Here is an 18,608-nt window from a genome sequence, read left to right as displayed (position 1 = left end):
CACACTCACAACCCCCCTCTCAGCTCCATATCTTTGCTGATTTTTCTTTTCCCCGGGAGAGACGCTGTCAAGATGGCGACGCTGGGAACTGTCCAATGAGCTTCAACCTGCGGGTGACGTCACGGAGGCTCCACCCGTTTGTAGTCTCGTCTTATTAGCATGCTACCGGTAACAGTAACGTTTGCTGATGATCTCAAACTACAAAAATCACAACCCGACTGTGAAAACATGCACCATGACAACACTATACCACCTTTTGGTGATAACAGTTATAAAACCACATACAATGTTTCAAGAATTTAACAAAAACTTTTCGAAAGACGAAAAAAGAAGTTAAAAAAAAAAGGTTTTTCAGAAAATGACCTGAGAAGACAACTGTTAGTTTACATTTGTGCCCAGGTGTTTAATAACAGCTCCTGCTTCAGTGTTTACAGGGAAATAATTTAAAATGTTGTGATATCTTGTAAAGTTTACAGAGTTGTGCTGCTGATCTCCTGCAAGAGAGATGATGTTTGGTGGAGTTTGGAGTTTGCTGATTCCAGATAAACACCCCTCTTTCTAGTTCATGCTCAGAGCAAGGTGGGTGGGGGGTCTGATGTGTTCACCTGGCATCTCCACCTGGGTCTCCGGAGGAGAAGTCGGGATGCTGACCCGGATCCGCCCAGATCGGCGTCACAGCACCGACAAGATGGCCGAGAAAACGGGACGAAAGTGAGGGAGGCGACAGGAACAGTGGCGAGCTTATCTGGCCGCAAATGCCTCCAGAGCTGCTGAAAAGCAGTCAGGGTGAAGATCAATCCTGGGTATTTTGCAGACTCCATCTTGCGGATGCGGACAAACCGGACTGCTGCCAGCTCGTTAGCACCAGCGCTAACCTGCTAACCATGGTTGTAGCTGACAGCTCCGCTAGCGAGACAACACGCTTCCAGAGAGGGACAGTGGGGGGAATCTGGAAATAAATAGTTGTTGGCAGGTTGAAGCCAAATTTGCTGCAGAGGCAAAACTTTTTATAGCTAGAAATTAGGATTAAACGCAGAGCTAACTGTTTAGCACGCTAACGCTTAGCCAGCTGGTTAGCACGCTTAGCCAGCTGGTTAGAACACTTAGCCAGCTGGTTAGCACGCTAACGCTTAGCCAGCTGGTTAGCACACTTAGCCAGCTGGTTAGCAGGCTTAGCCAGTTGGTTAGCACGCTTAGCCAGCTGGTTAGCAGGCTTAGCCAGTTGGTTAGCACGCTTAGCCAGCTGGTTAGAACACTTAGCCAGCTGGTTAGCACGCTAACGCTTAGCCAGCTGGTTAGCACACTTAGCCAGCTGGTTAGCACACTTAGCCGGCTGGTTAGCACACTTAGCCAGCTGGTTAGCACACTTAGCCTGCTAGTTCGCAGGCTAACGCTGCAGATTTCAGAGTTAGCATTAGCAGACGTCAGTCAGCGTGCTCAGCTGTTTTGGTTTCTCGGGGTTTGTTCCGACACAGAAAAGGTGTGTGCGCGTGGGGAGGACATTTCCAGCGTCCATCAGAACTACTGGAGGTAGAGTTGGGTAACAAGGTGTGCTAACGGGATTGCTAAGGTTGAAGGCATCACAGCTGGGACCGTCCAGCCGAGGGGGGTTCTGCTACTGGACGAGGTGCCCATCAGCCTCATCATGGCTCATTCTCCGGTACAGGGTCACCTGCCGGGGATGCAGGTAAGCTGACATGTATTCTGACTTGTCTTTAACGTGCAGAAGAAAGCAGCTGTTGAGCTGCACACCACACAGCCTGCAGAGTAGGATCATGCACACACACACACCTGGGTGTTAAGTCATCTCTGCAGATATAAAACCCAACGTGCATGTGTGCACATCACCGCAGCTTTATGTCGACTAGTCTCCAGATTAAAGCTTCAGTTTCATGTGCACCAAGGTGAAGAACCAGGCCAGTTCCCCTGCTGCTGCTGGAAGCCTTGCAGAAATAAGTGTGTACATGTGGAGAGGATATTTACTCCTGACTGTAAATGCAGCACATTTCATCCCTGCTCGGGTTTGTTTGGATGGTTTCAGGCTGAATGAATGTGGTTTAACTGAACACACACACCAAGACGCTGCAGCTTTCTGTCAGGTGAGGATTTAACCTGCAGAGCAACAGTCACATCTCCATCCTCAGCGTGACTGTAAAGGTCCTGCTGTCCTTCCAGACGTGGACATTATGAGTCTTTGTCTGCTTAGGAGGTCATAAAGGGAAGTGGTTTGGTCAACCGCTGCTTTGTTTCCCACATAACAGCCTCCTTCCTGCAACATTTTCCACTTGGATAAAAGTTGTTGGTGGAGTCAGTCAACACATTTTCTGCTCGTAATGGCAGCTCTGCCGTCCATTTGAGCTGTCTGAACATTTAGCCTGATTCAGCATCTCTGGTTCCTTTACTGGGAGTTACAGATCAGCTGTTGGCAGGAAAAGCAGAGATTTTCCATCATTTATTCCAGAAATAACGGCTGAAGACTGCAGTCCATGCAGCACCCACATTTTCCCACAAGGACAGCGGGCAACAGATCCGCCCTGGAAACCAACATTTGCAGCATTTCTGGGGTTCTGCGTTGCGATTTGCAGCTGAACATGCGACACGTTGTGTGTCTGTGCACATAGAGCAGGTAAACGTCATAAATACTGTCCGCCGGCAGCTTCGTTTCCTTTCGGTGATCAGATGCAGAAAAGTTGTGGAGAGAAACACAAACGGGTCTGTTTAATGAACGGGAAACTGAACGTTAAGAGAAAAATCTTGGTTTGGTTTTTCCAGCTGATTGGGTGAATGTCACGGTTTCTGACCGGCAGGTCGTCTCAGAGCTACGTTTTTATTTCATTTCTCCGACTGAAACTTGGGGGTTTGGACTGGAAGGATTTTTAAAGATGATATTTGACAAGTTGGAGTATTTTGGCATGAACATGTTTAGGATTTGAACATCGTAAGTCGGATAAAAAGGAGTAAAATGTCAGGTTTTGGTTTTAACCTGCGTCTCGTCCTTCCCTTCAATCCCACGTCCGTCTGGTCAACAAGCTGTTGCAACGTGTGGATTAACAGATCCTGGAAGAACAGCGTCCTGTCGCTGTTTCTTCTTTATGCCTCGACATTCGGTTCTCTCCAAACTTTTCCACTTCATGTATTTAACCCCCCCCCAGCACACCAGAGTGGACCCGGAGGAGCTGTTCACCAAGCTGGAACGCATTGGGAAGGGCTCGTTTGGAGAGGTCTTCAAAGGCATCGACAATCGCACGCAGAAAGTGGTGGCCATCAAGATCATCGACCTGGAGGAGGCAGAAGACGAGATCGAGGACATCCAGCAGGAGATCACCGTGCTGAGTCAGTGCGACAGCCCCTTCGTTACCAAGTATTACGGCTCGTACCTGAAGGTTAGTTTCCTCCTTTCACTCCGCCGTCACATCGCTCGTGACCGCCACCCGGCCCGGCGACCGCCACCCGGCCCGGCGACCGCCACCCGGCCTCAGCTCTGATGCTTTCTCTTCTTCTTGCTGCAGGATACGAAGTTATGGATCATCATGGAGTATTTAGGCGGCGGTTCGGCTCTGGATCTGGTGAGTCATTTCCAGCTTTCATCACTCTGAAGACAGAAGAGAAGTTCTCTGCTTCCAGCGGCAGCTGTTTGTTTTTCCATCTTTCAGTAGAAAACAAGTCGACTCGTTTACGTGCAGCTCATGTTTACATAAAACTGGCGGTTTGATCGGGATTTTGATTGGACACAAACTTCATGTCAAACATTCCGATGCGTTACGTTAGCATGAGCTGCAGCGTCCAGGACAGTCAGAACATCCGCTGACTGCCGCAGGATGGTGGAGCATCAACACACCGCAGGGTTTGGAACTAATTACTGACTGAAAATATGCGAATATGTCCGCCTGCGGTGTCATCCGGTGTTGCAACGTGTAAATCTGAAGCCATGGTGGCGGTACGTCTGACATCTTTCTGGTCTGTCTCCCATGTGAAGATGGAGCCCGGAGCTTTGGATGAGACCCAGATAGCTACGATCCTCAGAGAGATCCTGAAGGGTCTGGAGTACCTGCACTCCGAGAAGAAGATCCACAGAGACATCAAAGGTAGCCGACTGTCAATACTTAGCCAAATGTCCTCCGGCGGCGCAGCCGAGATCGTGCTGCTGGTTACTGCCGGCAGGTTGTTTCAGCCGGAAGCTGATCCGATCTGTCCGACCGTCTCCGTCCACAGCCGCCAACGTGCTGCTGTCCGAGCAGGGGGAGGTGAAGCTAGCAGACTTCGGCGTGGCCGGCCAGCTCACCGACACGCAGATCAAACGCAACACCTTCGTAGGCACGCCTTTCTGGATGGCGCCAGAGGTCATCAAGCAGTCCGCCTACGACTCCAAGGTGAGTTCAGAGTTCATCCCACGTTTTGCAGGTCTGCGTCCTCAGAGGGCTGATACCGTTTGCTGGTTGCCAACCTGATGCTCTCATTGGTCCAGACGGAGCGTCCTGTCTCGTTCAGCGGACGTATAGAACAGTCTGACCACACATTTCCACGCCGCTCCTGCAGATACGACCTTGGTGGTCAGTCTGGCGCCAGCGGCGCCACCAGGTTAGCGAACAGGCAACGCCCCGGTTAGCGAATGGGCAGGTTACCGTACGGGCAACGCCCCGGTTAGCGAACGGGCAGGTTACCGTACGGGCAACGCCCCGGTTAGCGAACGGGCAGGTTACCGTACGGGCAACGCCCCGGTTAGCGAACGGGCAGGTTACCGTACGGGCAACGCCCCGGTTAGCGAACGGGCAGGTTACCGTACGGGCAACGCCCCGGTTAGCGAACGGGCGGGTTACCGTACGGGCAACGCCCCGGTTAGCGAACGGGCGGGTTACCGTACGGGCAACGCCCCGGTTAGCGAACGGGCGGGTTACCGTACGGGCAACGCCCCGGTTAGCGAACGGGCGGGTTACCGTACGGGCAACGCCCCGGTTAGCGAACGGGCGGGTTACCGTACGGGCAACGCCCCGGTTAGCGAACGGGCGGGTTACCGTACGGGCAACGCCCCGGTTAGCGAACGGGCAGGTTACCGTACGGGCAACGCCCCGGTTAGCGAACGGGCAGGTTACCGTACGGGCAACGCCCCGGTTACCGTACGGGCAACGCCCCGGTTAGCGAACGGGCAGCGCCCCGGTTACCGAACGGGCAGCGCCCCGGTTACCGAACGGGCAGCGCCCCGGTTAGCGAACGGGCGGGTTACCGTACGGGCAGCGCCCCGGTTAGCGAACAGGCAACGCCCCGGTTAGCGAACGGGCAGGTTACCGTACGGGCAACGCCCCGGTTAGCGAACGGGCGGGTTACCGTACGGGCAACGCCCCGGTTAGCGAACGGGCGGGTTACCGTACGGGCAACGCCCCGGTTAGCGAACGGGCAGGTTACCGTACGGGCAACGCCCCGGTTAGCGAACGGGCAGGTTACCGTACGGGCAACGCCCCGGTTAGCGAACGGGCAGGTTACCGTACGGGCAACGCCCCGGTTAGCGAACGGGCAGCGCCCCGGTTAGCGAACGGGCAGCGCCCCGGTTAGCGAACGGGCAGCGCCCCGGTTAGCGAACGGGCAGCGCCCCGGTTAGCGAACGGGCGGGTTACCGTACGGGCAACGCCCCGGTTAGCGAACGGGCGGGTTACCGTACGGGCAACGCCCCGGTTAGCGAACGGGCGGGTTACCGTACGGGCAACGCCCCGGTTAGCGAATGGGCGGGTTACCGTACGGGCAACGCCCCGGTTAGCGAATGGGCGGGTTACCGTACGGGCAACGCCCCGGTTAGCGAACGGGCGGGTTACCGTACGGGCAGCGCCCCGGTTAGCGAACGGGCGGGTTACCGTACGGGCAGCGCCCCGGTTAGCGAACGGGCGGGTTACCGTACGGGCAACGCCCCGGTTAGCGAACGGGCGGGTTACCGTACGGGCAACGCCCCGGTTAGCGAACGGGCGGGTTACCGTACGGGCAACGCCCCGGTTAGCGAACGGGCGGGTTACCGTACGGGCAACGCCCCGGTTAGCGAACGGGCGGGTTACCGTACGGGCAACGCCCCGGTTAGCGAACAGGCAACGCCCCGGTTAGCGAATGGGCAGGTTACCGTACGGGCAACGCCCCGGTTAGCGAACGGGCGGGTTACCGTACGGGCAACGCCCCGGTTAGCGAACGGGCGGGTTACCGTACGGGCAACGCCCCGGTTAGCGAACGGGCAACGCCCCGGTTAGCGAACGGGCAACGCCCCGGTTAGCGAACGGGCAGCGCCCCGGTTAGCGAACGGGCAGGTTACCGTACGGGCAACGCCCCGGTTAGCGAACGGGCGGGTTACCGTACGGGCAACGCCCCGGTTAGCGAACGGGCGGGTTACCGTACGGGCAACGCCCCGGTTAGCGAACGGGCGGGTTACCGTACGGGCAACGCCCCGGTTAGCGAATGGGCGGGTTACCGTACGGGCAGCGCCCCGGTTAGCGAACGGGCGGGTTACCGTACGGGCAACGCCCCGGTTAGCGAACGGGCGGGTTACCGTACGGGCAACGCCCCGGTTAGCGAACGGGCAACGCCCCGGTTAGCGAACGGGCAGCGCCCCGGTTAGCGAACGGGCGGGTTACCGTACGGGCAACGCCCCGGTTAGCGAACGGGCAGGTTACCGTACGGGCAACGCCCCGGTTAGCGAACGGGCAGGTTACCGTACGGGCAACGCCCCGGTTAGCGAACGGGCAGGTTACCGTACGGGCAACGCCCCGGTTAGCGAACGGGCAGCGCCCCGGTTAGCGAACGGGCAGCGCCCCGGTTAGCGAACGGGCAGCGCCCCGGTTAGCGAATGGGCGGGTTACCGTACGGGCAACGCCCCGGTTAGCGAACGGGCAGGTTACCGTACGGGCAACGCCCCGGTTAGCGAATGGGCGGGTTACCGTACGGGCAGCGCCCCGGTTAGCGAACGGGCGGGTTACCGTACGGGCAACGCCCCGGTTAGCGAACGGGCGGGTTACCGTACGGGCAACGCCCCGGTTAGCGAACGGGCGGGTTACCGTACGGGCAACGCCCCGGTTAGCGAACGGGCAACGCCCCGGTTAGCGAACGGGCAGCGCCCCGGTTAGCGAACGGGCGGGTTACCGTACGGGCAACGCCCCGGTTAGCGAACGGGCAGGTTACCGTACGGGCAACGCCCCGGTTAGCGAACGGGCAGGTTACCGTACGGGCAACGCCCCGGTTAGCGAACGGGCAGCGCCCCGGTTACCGAACGGGCAGCGCCCCGGTTACCGAACGGGCAGCGCCCCGGTTAGCGAACGGGCGGGTTACCGTACGGGCAGCGCCCCGGTTAGCGAACAGGCAACGCCCCGGTTAGCGAACGGGCAGGTTACCGTACGGGCAACGCCCCGGTTAGCGAACGGGCGGGTTACCGTACGGGCAACGCCCCGGTTAGCGAACGGGCGGGTTACCGTACGGGCAACGCCCCGGTTAGCGAACGGGCAGGTTACCGTACGGGCAACGCCCCGGTTAGCGAACGGGCAGGTTACCGTACGGGCAACGCCCCGGTTAGCGAACGGGCAGGTTACCGTACGGGCAACGCCCCGGTTAGCGAACGGGCAGCGCCCCGGTTAGCGAACGGGCAGCGCCCCGGTTAGCGAACGGGCAGCGCCCCGGTTAGCGAACGGGCAGCGCCCCGGTTAGCGAACGGGCGGGTTACCGTACGGGCAACGCCCCGGTTAGCGAACGGGCGGGTTACCGTACGGGCAACGCCCCGGTTAGCGAATGGGCGGGTTACCGTACGGGCAACGCCCCGGTTAGCGAATGGGCGGGTTACCGTACGGGCAACGCCCCGGTTAGCGAATGGGCGGGTTACCGTACGGGCAGCGCCCCGGTTAGCGAACGGGCGGGTTACCGTACGGGCAGCGCCCCGGTTAGCGAACGGGCGGGTTACCGTACGGGCAACGCCCCGGTTAGCGAACGGGCGGGTTACCGTACGGGCAACGCCCCGGTTAGCGAACGGGCGGGTTACCGTACGGGCAACGCCCCGGTTAGCGAACGGGCGGGTTACCGTACGGGCAACGCCCCGGTTAGCGAACGGGCGGGTTACCGTACGGGCAACGCCCCGGTTAGCGAATGGGCGGGTTACCGTACGGGCAACGCCCCGGTTAGCGAACAGGCAACGCCCCGGTTAGCGAATGGGCAGGTTACCGTACGGGCAACGCCCCGGTTAGCGAACGGGCGGGTTACCGTACGGGCAACGCCCCGGTTAGCGAACGGGCGGGTTACCGTACGGGCAACGCCCCGGTTAGCGAACGGGCAACGCCCCGGTTAGCGAACGGGCAACGCCCCGGTTAGCGAACGGGCAGCGCCCCGGTTAGCGAACGGGCAGGTTACCGTACGGGCAACGCCCCGGTTAGCGAACGGGCGGGTTACCGTACGGGCAACGCCCCGGTTAGCGAACGGGCGGGTTACCGTACGGGCAACGCCCCGGTTAGCGAATGGGCGGGTTACCGTACGGGCAGCGCCCCGGTTAGCGAACGGGCGGGTTACCGTACGGGCAACGCCCCGGTTAGCGAACGGGCGGGTTACCGTACGGGCAACGCCCCGGTTAGCGAACGGGCGGGTTACCGTACGGGCAACGCCCCGGTTAGCGAACGGGCAACGCCCCGGTTAGCGAACGGGCAGCGCCCCGGTTAGCGAACGGGCGGGTTACCGTACGGGCAACGCCCCGGTTAGCGAACGGGCAGGTTACCGTACGGGCAACGCCCCGGTTAGCGAACGGGCAGGTTACCGTACGGGCAACGCCCCGGTTAGCGAACGGGCAGGTTACCGTACGGGCAACGCCCCGGTTAGCGAACGGGCAGCGCCCCGGTTAGCGAACGGGCAGCGCCCCGGTTAGCGAACGGGCAGCGCCCCGGTTAGCGAACGGGCAGGTTACCGTACGGGCAACGCCCCGGTTAGCGAACGGGCGGGTTACCGTACGGGCAACGCCCCGGTTAGCGAACGGGCAGCGCCCCGGTTAGCGAACGGGCAGGTTACCGTACGGGCAACGCCCCGGTTAGCGAATGGGCGGGTTACCGTACGGGCAGCGCCCCGGTTAGCGAACGGGCAGGTTACCGTACGGGCAACGCCCCGGTTAGCGAACGGGCAGGTTACCGTACGGGCAACGCCCCGGTTAGCGAACGGGCAGCGCCCCGGTTACCGAACGGGCAGCGCCCCGGTTACCGAACGGGCAGCGCCCCGGTTAGCGAACGGGCAGGTTACCGTACGGGCAACGCCCCGGTTAGCGAATGGGCGGGTTACCGTACGGGCAACGCCCCGGTTAGCGAACGGGCAGCGCCCCGGTTAGCGAACGGGCAGGTTACCGTACGGGCAACGTCAGGACAATGGGGAGGTTTACTGAGGGCGCTTCGTTAAGCTAAAATATTTGTGTAGCTGTGAAGAGTTTTGACTTCTGTCTCTGCAAAGGTCTGGCTTTACATACGTCTTTACTGCTTTTGCTGGTGGGTGTAAATATATTAAAATTGAAATTCAGTGTAAACTCGTCTGAAATAGAAAATAAAAATAAATCCTTCAGATAAACGTCCGGTCGGATGGAAGCGACAGAAAACCACTAACTGGTTTTTTACCATTAAAGATTAAACTTTACGTTTGTGGATGTTTATAGAAATTAAAGATGAAATTTTACGTCTCTACAAAGTTTCCTGCATGATCATGATGATGATGTTAGCGGTTCCCTCTAGTGGCCACAGCTGGGAACGCAGCTGGAACTCCACCCGGCTGATGTGGGAGACGTTTTGTCCCACCATGCTCAAACTGGTCCACCTGGCTCCATCAGGTTGACTACATTCATGACGATCGAGCTGACATCCGGCTGAAGTCCTCCTCCGGGGTCCTGGCAGTCTGCTGGAGCATCTTCTGACCGTTGTCTCTGCTGTTCCAGGCCGACATCTGGTCTCTGGGCATCACGGCCATCGAGCTGGCGAAGGGCGAGCCCCCCCACTCCGAGCTGCATCCCATGAAGGTTTTGTTCCTGATCCCAAAGAACAACCCCCCCACGCTGGAGGGCAACTACAGCAAACCTCTGAAGGAGTTTGTGGAGGCCTGCCTGAACAAGGAGCCCAGTTTTGTAGGAACTTTTCTGTTTCAGAGCAGTTTGGTGCAAAACGTTCAGCTGCTTGAGCTGCTGGTTTCTCGTCTGCAGAGGCCGACCGCCAAAGAGCTGCTGAAGCACAAACTCATCGTCCGCTACGCCAAGAAGACGTCCTACCTGACCGAGCTGGTGGACAAGTACAAGAGGTGGAAGGCCGAGCAGTCCAGAACCACAGAGTCCAGCTCGGACGAGTCAGATTCGTAAGTGGATCCCGGTTCTTCTTCGTCCAGAGATCGTAGGTCTTTGCTGACTCCTCTTTCATCCAATCAGAGAGCAGGATGGACAGGCGTCGGGTGGCAACGACTTCGGCAGCGATGACTGGATCTTCACCATCCGGGAGAAGGACCCCAAGAAGCTGCAGAACGGGGAGGGACAGTCAGGGGTGGCGGACCAGGTCGGCAAGCCGTGCTTTTATTTTGAAAGGTGAAAGTGATTGTGGTTGACTTCCTGTTTTGCTGCCTCTGATCTGCAGACTGAAGACATTCCAAAGAGGCCTTATTCACAGAGCCTGTCCAGCGTCATCTCGCCAGCGCTAGCCGAGGTAGGCCGCCGCCCTCCACGCCGCCCCGCCACAGGACCACTTCCTGTTCACCATCACCAGTCTTACTACTTTATTTCTTTTTAATTTATTTTAGTTTTTGTTTTTAAAGTCAATTTTTTGTTTTGATTTTTAATATTTGTAATTAAATTCTCATTTTTTTATACCGTCATTGTTTTATAAATTTGATCATTTTTATCATTTTTCTATTTAATATTTTTCAGGCTTTTATATTTGAGTTACTGTAGGATGTATTATTGGAGTAGTAGTATCACACAGAACTCCATCGTAGCGTTGTGTTGCCGGGGCAACGAGTTGTCCAGTTTAACCACAGCCGTGCCGGATTAGTTTAATCTAGAATAAAGTTTAAATAAACGTAGTGACCCAGTTAATCCCAGACGGGGTCTGACACACCTCCACCCTCCTCTTCCTCAGCTGAAGGCGCGACAGGAGCAGGTGAACGGGAACCCGCTGGTCCTGGATGAGCTGAGGGAGGCCATCTTGCTGGCGGAGGAGGCGTACCCCGGCATCTCCGACTCGCTGGTGGCTCACATGGTGCACAGACTGCAGAGGTAACGCCGCCGCCGCCGCACACACACACACGCCCCCCCCACACACACACCAGCCTTCATCTTTCATCTGTTTCTTCCAGTTTCTCCACCAGCAGGACGTCCTCTTCCTCCCCCTAGCGGTGGGCTCTCCCCCAGCCCCGCATCGTAACCCTGAGCGGCCCAGACGTCCACGTCGGGGTCGTTTCTGACCAGCTCTGCGTGGGGGGGGCGCTAAGCTAGCCTGTAAAAATGACTGAACGGAGAAAGTCGGCGGCTGCTCGGGGTTCCAACATCTGCTGCAGTCTACAGGAGCCCACACCCTTCCCCCTGGACCCCCCCCCCCCCCAGTGCAGGCGTCACATCCCCGACCCTCTGAGGGCGTGCTGGACGAACCTGCAGGGACGTCGTCATGGTGTGTGTGTGAGTGAGAGTGTGTGTGTGTGAGCGATAGTCCTCTCTGTTCAGGCGAAGTGCAGCGTTCTTAATGAAACCTCAGGTAAAGTGCTTTAAGTGGGCTTGTTGGTCCTCCGAGGCGGGGGGAGGGGGGGCGTCGCCATGCTGTATGCGGTTACAGGTTGTCACGCGGGAAATAAATCACTGTGTACAAAATGGACGTGCGCGTTTTGTAGATACGGAAACGGCGTAAACGTAGAATGGCGGGAGCAGAAACAGAAATGCCTTTTGCCTTCGTCGCTCCTTCCTTCAACATTTCTTCACGCCATCGTCGGAAGTTCCCGTCTTCCACGACACTCGCGTCGTCCAGAGCCACAAACGTCTTGGTGACGTGGTCCGCGGCCCAAAGCTGCTTCCTCCTCTTCATGTTTTCCACCGTTCAGGATGGCGAGGACGAGGTAGCGGACGTCGGCGCCGGGAAACACGACACTTTGAAGTATTAGTTTTCATTTCTCAGCCGTTCTTAGAGACTCAAGGCGAGCAGTCAGGACCAGAACGCAACGGAAGCCCGCGACCACCAGTTCACGACAAATATTTACAGTTTCTCAACATTATTGGATCTAAAGTCCGATGTAAAAAAAAAAAGTTTTGATTGTCTGACGCCGCTTCTCGTCGGGACGATGCGTGAATGAACGTACAGTATGGTGGATCAGCGGGTTGCTAGTCCATCCGTAGTCCCGTAACGCATCAGTCGCGCCGCAGATACCCGGAAGATTTCATATTTACAATAATGAGACGACATGAAAATCATAAATGTGTCATAACTCTGACAAACTGTCAGCTATCAGTGTTAAAGCTCAGACTTTGAGGCGTGTTTCGGCATCACGCCACCACCGTCTGAACGGCCAAATCCACGCGCAGACCCGGACGGATTCGTCATCTTCACTAGAGAAGTGCCATGTCCTCTTTTACGCTGTCACCTGGTATTTGTAGGATGATTTGCACCTTTTTGTTTTTTAATTTCAGATCCGTTTTTGCACTTTGAAAGTGTGAGTATTTAAATAAACCTGCAAAAGGAGAACAAGCAAAACTGTTGCAAATAGCCATGTTTTACTATATATGTTTACTTCAGAGTTCCAGAATTTACTACTGTGCTACTGCAGCAATAACGTTGAGGAGTTGCGTCGTGATGCTCTCGTCAACACAGGGACTGAAAGAAATGAAGAAATATCCGATATTTTTATAACAGTAAAGTATGGAAATATGGAACGCTTTATGGATACAGACGGAAAACAAGGAAAATATGTATAGCTTACAGAAAACATATGAAATAACTCCAGGACGTGTACTTCTGGTCTCCTTTACCATAGCTGAGGGTTTATAGTACTGTATATAATCTGCTTGTGTCATTCGAGGATCCCGACTTACATGTGAGCTTTCAGTGACACGAGAAATAAAAACCTGCTAACGATGCGCCGCCTCCGCCTTTCATTTCTTCTTCTGCAGCTTCAGTCAAATTGTTGCTCACCTGCTAGTCTGGTAATCAGATTACTGGAGGGCCTCTTCAGGCACCAAACGCTGGGTTCTGACCAACTGGAACCAGTCTGGCAGGAAACTGGAGGCGATACGGAAGCCGAGAGAAACTCTGTTCCTGTTACTGGTTCACCACAACCAGCCCAGACTGGAACCAGTCTGGCAGGAAACTGGAGGCGATACGGAAGCCGAGAGAAACTCTGTTCCTGTTACTGGTTCACCACAACCAGCCCAGACTGGAACCAGTCCAGCACCACGTGTTTGGACTGGGAGATACACAGTGGGAAGCCCACATAGGTGTCCATACAAACCTGCACGTTTAGATGAAACTCATATCAGGGAGAAACACATGAAAAGGTTTCTGTCCAACATCTTATTTTTTATTTTCTCTGGTGGAGCAGCTGACAAACTGCTGGAATGTTGGTAGAGTTGCAGAGAGGGAGACGTTGTTGAAGTCTCCGGAGATCGCCATGAATGAGTTTGGATGCTGTGTTTGTAGCCGAGCAACGACGGAGCTGATGACATCACAGGCTGTGTCTGGTGCGGTACCAGGTATTATATAAACCGCTACCAGAATAACACAGGTAAACTCTCTGGGTAAATAATATGGATGGAAGCTCACAGCTAACAGTTCCATGTCCCTTGTGCATATCTTCTCCTTGACAGAAACATGTCCAGGATGACACCAACGCTGGTTAACCAGCACTGCAATTCCACCACCCTTTAGCTTTCCGCTGTGTTGTCTACTGCGGTCTGCACGGACCGTTTTAAAGCCCGGTACAGACACATTACAGTCAGGGATGTGTTCATGCAGCCATGTCTCGGTGAAGCACATAATACTGCACTCTCTGTATTCTTTCTGAGACCTTGTTAGCATCTCCAGCTCGTCCGTTTTGTTAGCTAGCGATCTCACATTACCCATGACGATGATCGGGAGAAATGGTTTAAACCTCCATCGCTTTCTCCTCTGACTCCTGCTCTGCATCCTCTTCTCTTTCTTTTCAACTCTATCGGGATTTGATGTGTTGTTTTGCTGATAATCCTGATTTGGGAGAGTTTAATTGATTAGTTGATCCGGATTGTAAACAAGTCTTTTGTTGCCATGGAGACTCATCATAACAAGTCTTGAAAAAGCCAAAAATGTGCAGAAAAATCCTCCTTGCAGCACATCCTCCGAACCGGCATGAAATCCTCAGAAAAAAACTACCTAATTTGAGCTAATATCTACGTGAGAAGAGTTTTAAACTTCAATATCGCAAGTCAGAGGTACTACAGTTTGCTGCCATCAGACGTCGCAATCTAGAATGGAATATATATGATATCTGCGGTACCAGCCGTGTACACCCGATGCCCTCTGCATCAGTCGTGTACACACAATGTCTGCAGTACCAGCTGGGTACCAGACTGGCTGGGCTGCCGATGACGTCACACAGTGTTGCGCTCCATAACAGTAATGTAACCGCTGTGTTTTTAGATCTAGTTTCCTTTATCGTAGGATGCCGGCTGTTGTAGAAAGGCCTTTCACACGGGTTCCACAGAGCCAGTTGGTACAAGAAGTGGCTGACTAGGCTGGGAGACGTTTGTTCCTCCGTTTGGGCAACAATACAAAAGACGCAGCCACATTTACACTGCTGATGTTTTGTCCTCTTAATTTTCTTGGTTTGATTTGTTGTCCTTATTCATGGGAGTATCTTTGTTCCCTCCAGAGTATTTCTATTGATATTTTTATGAAGGAGTTCCGGAGGTTGGTTCGAGCTGGTGAGACCCAGGATTTTGGTAGTCAGAACTTCACCGTGGCTGTGGCCTGACGGGTTGGTTTGTATTGATTTTGGTTTATTTTGCATCTCCTTTGACAGACTAAACATGTTTCCCTGGATCAATAAAGCTCCTTTCAATCTGAAGATGTATCAATGTCATGGCAACACATTGGAAACATGTCAAAACACCACCAAGCGGAGCTGGGAGTGGTAAACTGTATGTCTGCTACATCCAGAAAAAAACATTAGATTTCATGTTTTACTGATTAAATTGATCATAAATATTGTTAATGTAACCTAAAAAGGCAAACATTAATGTAAGTCACACTGTTGTGTTTGTGTCGTTTTCCGACACCTTCCGAACAGCAGTCATGGTCAGTCCTGTTCGATCGGTGATGATTTCCTCATAAACGTGTCCTACGGAAAAGAACTACAATCCCACGTCGCTGAAAAACGACTTCCATAAGTTGTCTGGACCGACCCAACGTCCAGCCAATCATATACCGCGCCTGCCGATGACGTTGCAGGACCGCGAGCAGACCAGCGTCTCGTTCATAAACCCACCATATGGCGGTTCTCCTCAACTTCTGGGATTTATAAAACCACAACTTGGCCGTAAAATGTCCCGCCTCCATGCCAACTCTGACCTGCCGTACTCACATCTGGAGGAAAGGGAAACGGCAACACAAACAAAGAAGAATAAAGCCAAATGGTGTTAAATTTGAGACATTTAGGCAAAATCATACATAAACTTTTACAAAATATTGCTCAATATTTGCAAACACTAATAAAATGTATTTTTGAGATTGATCCTCCACCATGATAAGAATCTGGATCAGAAAGTCGACCAGTAAAACCAGTTCTGGAACAAAGTCCTTCTACGTATGAAGCCGGTTTACACAGTAAGTCGTACAGCAGCTGCCGTACCAATACAATGATGTGGTTGCCATGACAACTGCCTATCGTTAAGATGATCAGGGTGTGCAGATACAGAACATGAAGTGATGGTCTACCTGTCCCTTCTGGTGGACGTGGTCCACTTGTCCCTGCTGGTCAGGGGGGCCTGAGGACTGGGACTGAGAAACACTGCTGGAGACTCTGGACTCAAGCCCGGTGGTCTGATGCTCCTCCACCTTCCTGGCGGTGCTGATGTCCGTCCCACCTCCACCTGATCAGTTTTACATGCTGGAATTTCTACAACACATTCCAGCAAGTTCCTCTGTTTCCCTGCTGAGCGTCATGGAAATTACTTGGATTCATGTTTATCAGGTGCCAACATGTGGGCGTGGCCAGACACTCCCTCACGTCGCCATGATTCTGAAACAGATGTGGACCGTGCATACGCAGCTTTTCAAACTAGAAGACACTCGGAGAGCGCAAACCTTTGCCAAAGCCTTTAAAAAGTTCCTGGATCCAAACAGTGATCCGGATCGCCACAAAAATTAAACGAGTTCTTCCTTTTCGTGTTTCCAACAAGTTCTGAAAATTTCTTGAAAATCTGTCCAAAACTTTTTAAGTTATCTTGAACACAGACAGATAAACGCCGGTAAAAACAGAACCTCCCTGGCAGAGATTTGGTTCTCCCAGTCCTTTTCTAGTTCGTGCTGCATTTCCTGTTTTCCCAACAGACACGCCCTGTAGTCACCGTTACGCTCAGTTTTATAAATAAAGTTGCTGGTTCAGTCGTTCAAGGTGAAGCCAAAACCTGCAGTTGCCCCTTTCATCCACTAGGGGCTCCAAAACAACAAATCCCAACAGGTGTTGAAAAGACCAACTTTACAGCAGAAATAAACACGTTTACAGCCTGGTACAAAAATCCATTTTAGGTTTAATAGGTCAGGTTTACCTTCATGACAACTGTGGGGGGAGTGAATTTTTTTCTAACTTGGCCGTTTAAAAGTAATTTAATCTCGAAGTTCGGCATATTTAGGGGCGTGTCCTTTTGATTGACAGGTACCCGATCTCCCGCTTCAAGTCAGAAGAATGTAGAACAACCGCGGTTTTTAGCCGGTTAACAACGTGACTTAGCTTTAGCCTGCTTACCTCTGTTAGCTGGTTAGCTCCTGTTATCTCCGGGTTAGCTCGGTTAGCTCTTAGCTACAGCAGCTCAGAGTTTGCTCGATGTCAATCATCCACCATGACGCTCTCAGCCCCCGTCTCAGCTCCACCTCTTTGCCCATATTTGTATTTTCCGAGTGAGACGACACGCATATACAGACGGCTGAAATGAGTTTCCTCTGCAGGGTGGCCGGGCTCTCCCTTAGAGATAGGGTGAGGAGCTCGGTCATCCGGGAGGAGATCAGAGTAGAGCCGCTGCTCCTCCGCATCGAGAGGAACCAGTTGAGGTGGTTCGGGCATCTGGTCAGGATGCCTCCTGGACCTCCCTGGTGAGGTGTTCCAGGCACGTCCCTCTGGGAGGAGACCCCGGGGAAGACCCAGGACACGCTGGAGGGATTAATATCTCTCGGCTGGCCTGGGAACGCCTCGGGATCCCCCCGCAGAGTTGGCAAATGTGGCTGGGGAGAGGGAAGTCTGGGCTTCCCTGCTTAGGCTGCTGCCCCCGCGACCCGACCCCGGATAAGCGGCATGAAGACAAGACGAGACGACGCACATAACGCTGCCAAGATGGTGATGGTAGGAACCGCCCACCGAGCTTCAATTCAGCTCTTCAGAAACCCATAGGTTCTAAAAATACAAAAAAAAAAAAAAAAGATGCCCCGCCCATCTTTTATGATACAGTCTGGTTTCTGCCGTTGTCTGCAAACAGCTTAAATCAATGTTTCTCCATTCCAGTCCTCAGGTCCCCCCCTGCATGTTGTAGACGTGATCCTCCTCCAAAGCACCTGAATCAGATATTTTAACTTATCAAGTTAACAAGTCTGTATTTCATAAAACATGCAGGGAGGGGGGCCTGAAGACTGGAATTTAGAAACACTGATTTAACTTCATATTATTTTTTCATTTATGTGTTTTTTGGTTTTTCCACTGCATCATATTCATGTTCCGGTCCAGTTCTTACCTTCGACCCGGTCATTCAAGTTTCCCATTAAACCCAGTAAGTGTCCCAGAACTGATCCAGTCATGCGTTGTGGGCATAGACTGTCTATGAAAGATGGTTGTGGGCAAGTCCCCAGCTTTAGCGGAGTTGGAAAGTTTTTTTTCCATTTTCAGCTTTTCTGTTCTGAAGGTTAAAAGTGCCTACCTGTCCAGGTGGGTGCAGGACGGTGAGCAACCTGATTACAAACAAGACGCAGGTGCGACGGAGGGCCCGCTCCTTTTCCATCAGCTGGGAGATGGATGCGGCGGGGGTGGAGCTTGTTGCTCAGAGTGTTGGCAGGTGAAAGAGGTTTTGCCAAAACAAGCAGCAGGTCTTCCAGGGCGAAGTTGAGCATAAAAATAAGAAGTTAATAGTAAAAGCTGGGGATTCAGTGAAGTCAGTGGCTATAAACATACCTGAGATGACAGTTTTACCTGGTTGTAAGGCCATGAGTGCACGTTTCAGTGCCCAAAAGGGCCGAGATCAGGTCAAATTCATTCCAAGCTAAAATCTGCACATTTTATCTGTGCAGCACATCAGCAGTAGTAATAATATACTTCTACTTGAGTAAATCAGTGTGATGGTAAATCGTAAGAGAAAAGTTAATCATGTCCTGACACGTGTTTTTAGTGGAATAAATTTAAACGGTAGTTTCATCATGGATCTGATGCAGCTGCTT

General features: G+C 53.7%; 1 protein-coding gene across 1 annotated transcript; it reads left to right on the top strand.

The window, feature by feature from the left end:
- The first annotated feature begins 682 nt into the window (after positions 1-682).
- On the top strand, positions 683-13,061 carry stk24b (serine/threonine kinase 24b). Its single transcript, XM_079263767.1, has 11 exons — positions 683-1,687; positions 3,153-3,383; positions 3,510-3,566; positions 3,977-4,085; positions 4,213-4,370; positions 9,911-10,096; positions 10,172-10,320; positions 10,391-10,514; positions 10,593-10,661; positions 11,094-11,230; positions 11,311-13,061. Exons 1-11 carry the CDS (start codon positions 1,646-1,648, stop codon positions 11,345-11,347), a joined length of 1,299 nt encoding a protein of 432 aa, XP_079119893.1. The 5' UTR covers positions 683-1,645; the 3' UTR covers positions 11,348-13,061.
- The last annotated feature ends 5,547 nt before the right edge of the window (positions 13,062-18,608 follow it).

Source organism: Telmatherina bonti (genome assembly GCF_933228915.1).
Source record: "Telmatherina bonti genome assembly, chromosome: 24".
NCBI lineage: Eukaryota > Metazoa > Chordata > Actinopteri > Atheriniformes > Telmatherinidae > Telmatherina > Telmatherina bonti.
The sequence above is the reverse complement of the archived record's forward strand: the minus strand, read 5'-3'. Positions and strand labels throughout refer to the sequence as shown.

Bases quoted from the DNA above. Each gene is read 5' to 3' on its own strand.
- stk24b (XM_079263767.1), top strand. From the start codon at position 1,646: ATGGCTCATTCTCCGGTACAGGGTCACCTGCCGGGGATGCAG. The intron at 3,567-3,976 runs GTGAGTCATTTC...TCCCATGTGAAG, and splicing joins GCGGTTCGGCTCTGGATCTG to ATGGAGCCCGGAGCTTTGGA. The intron at 10,097-10,171 runs GTAGGAACTTTT...TCTCGTCTGCAG, and splicing joins TGAACAAGGAGCCCAGTTTT to AGGCCGACCGCCAAAGAGCT.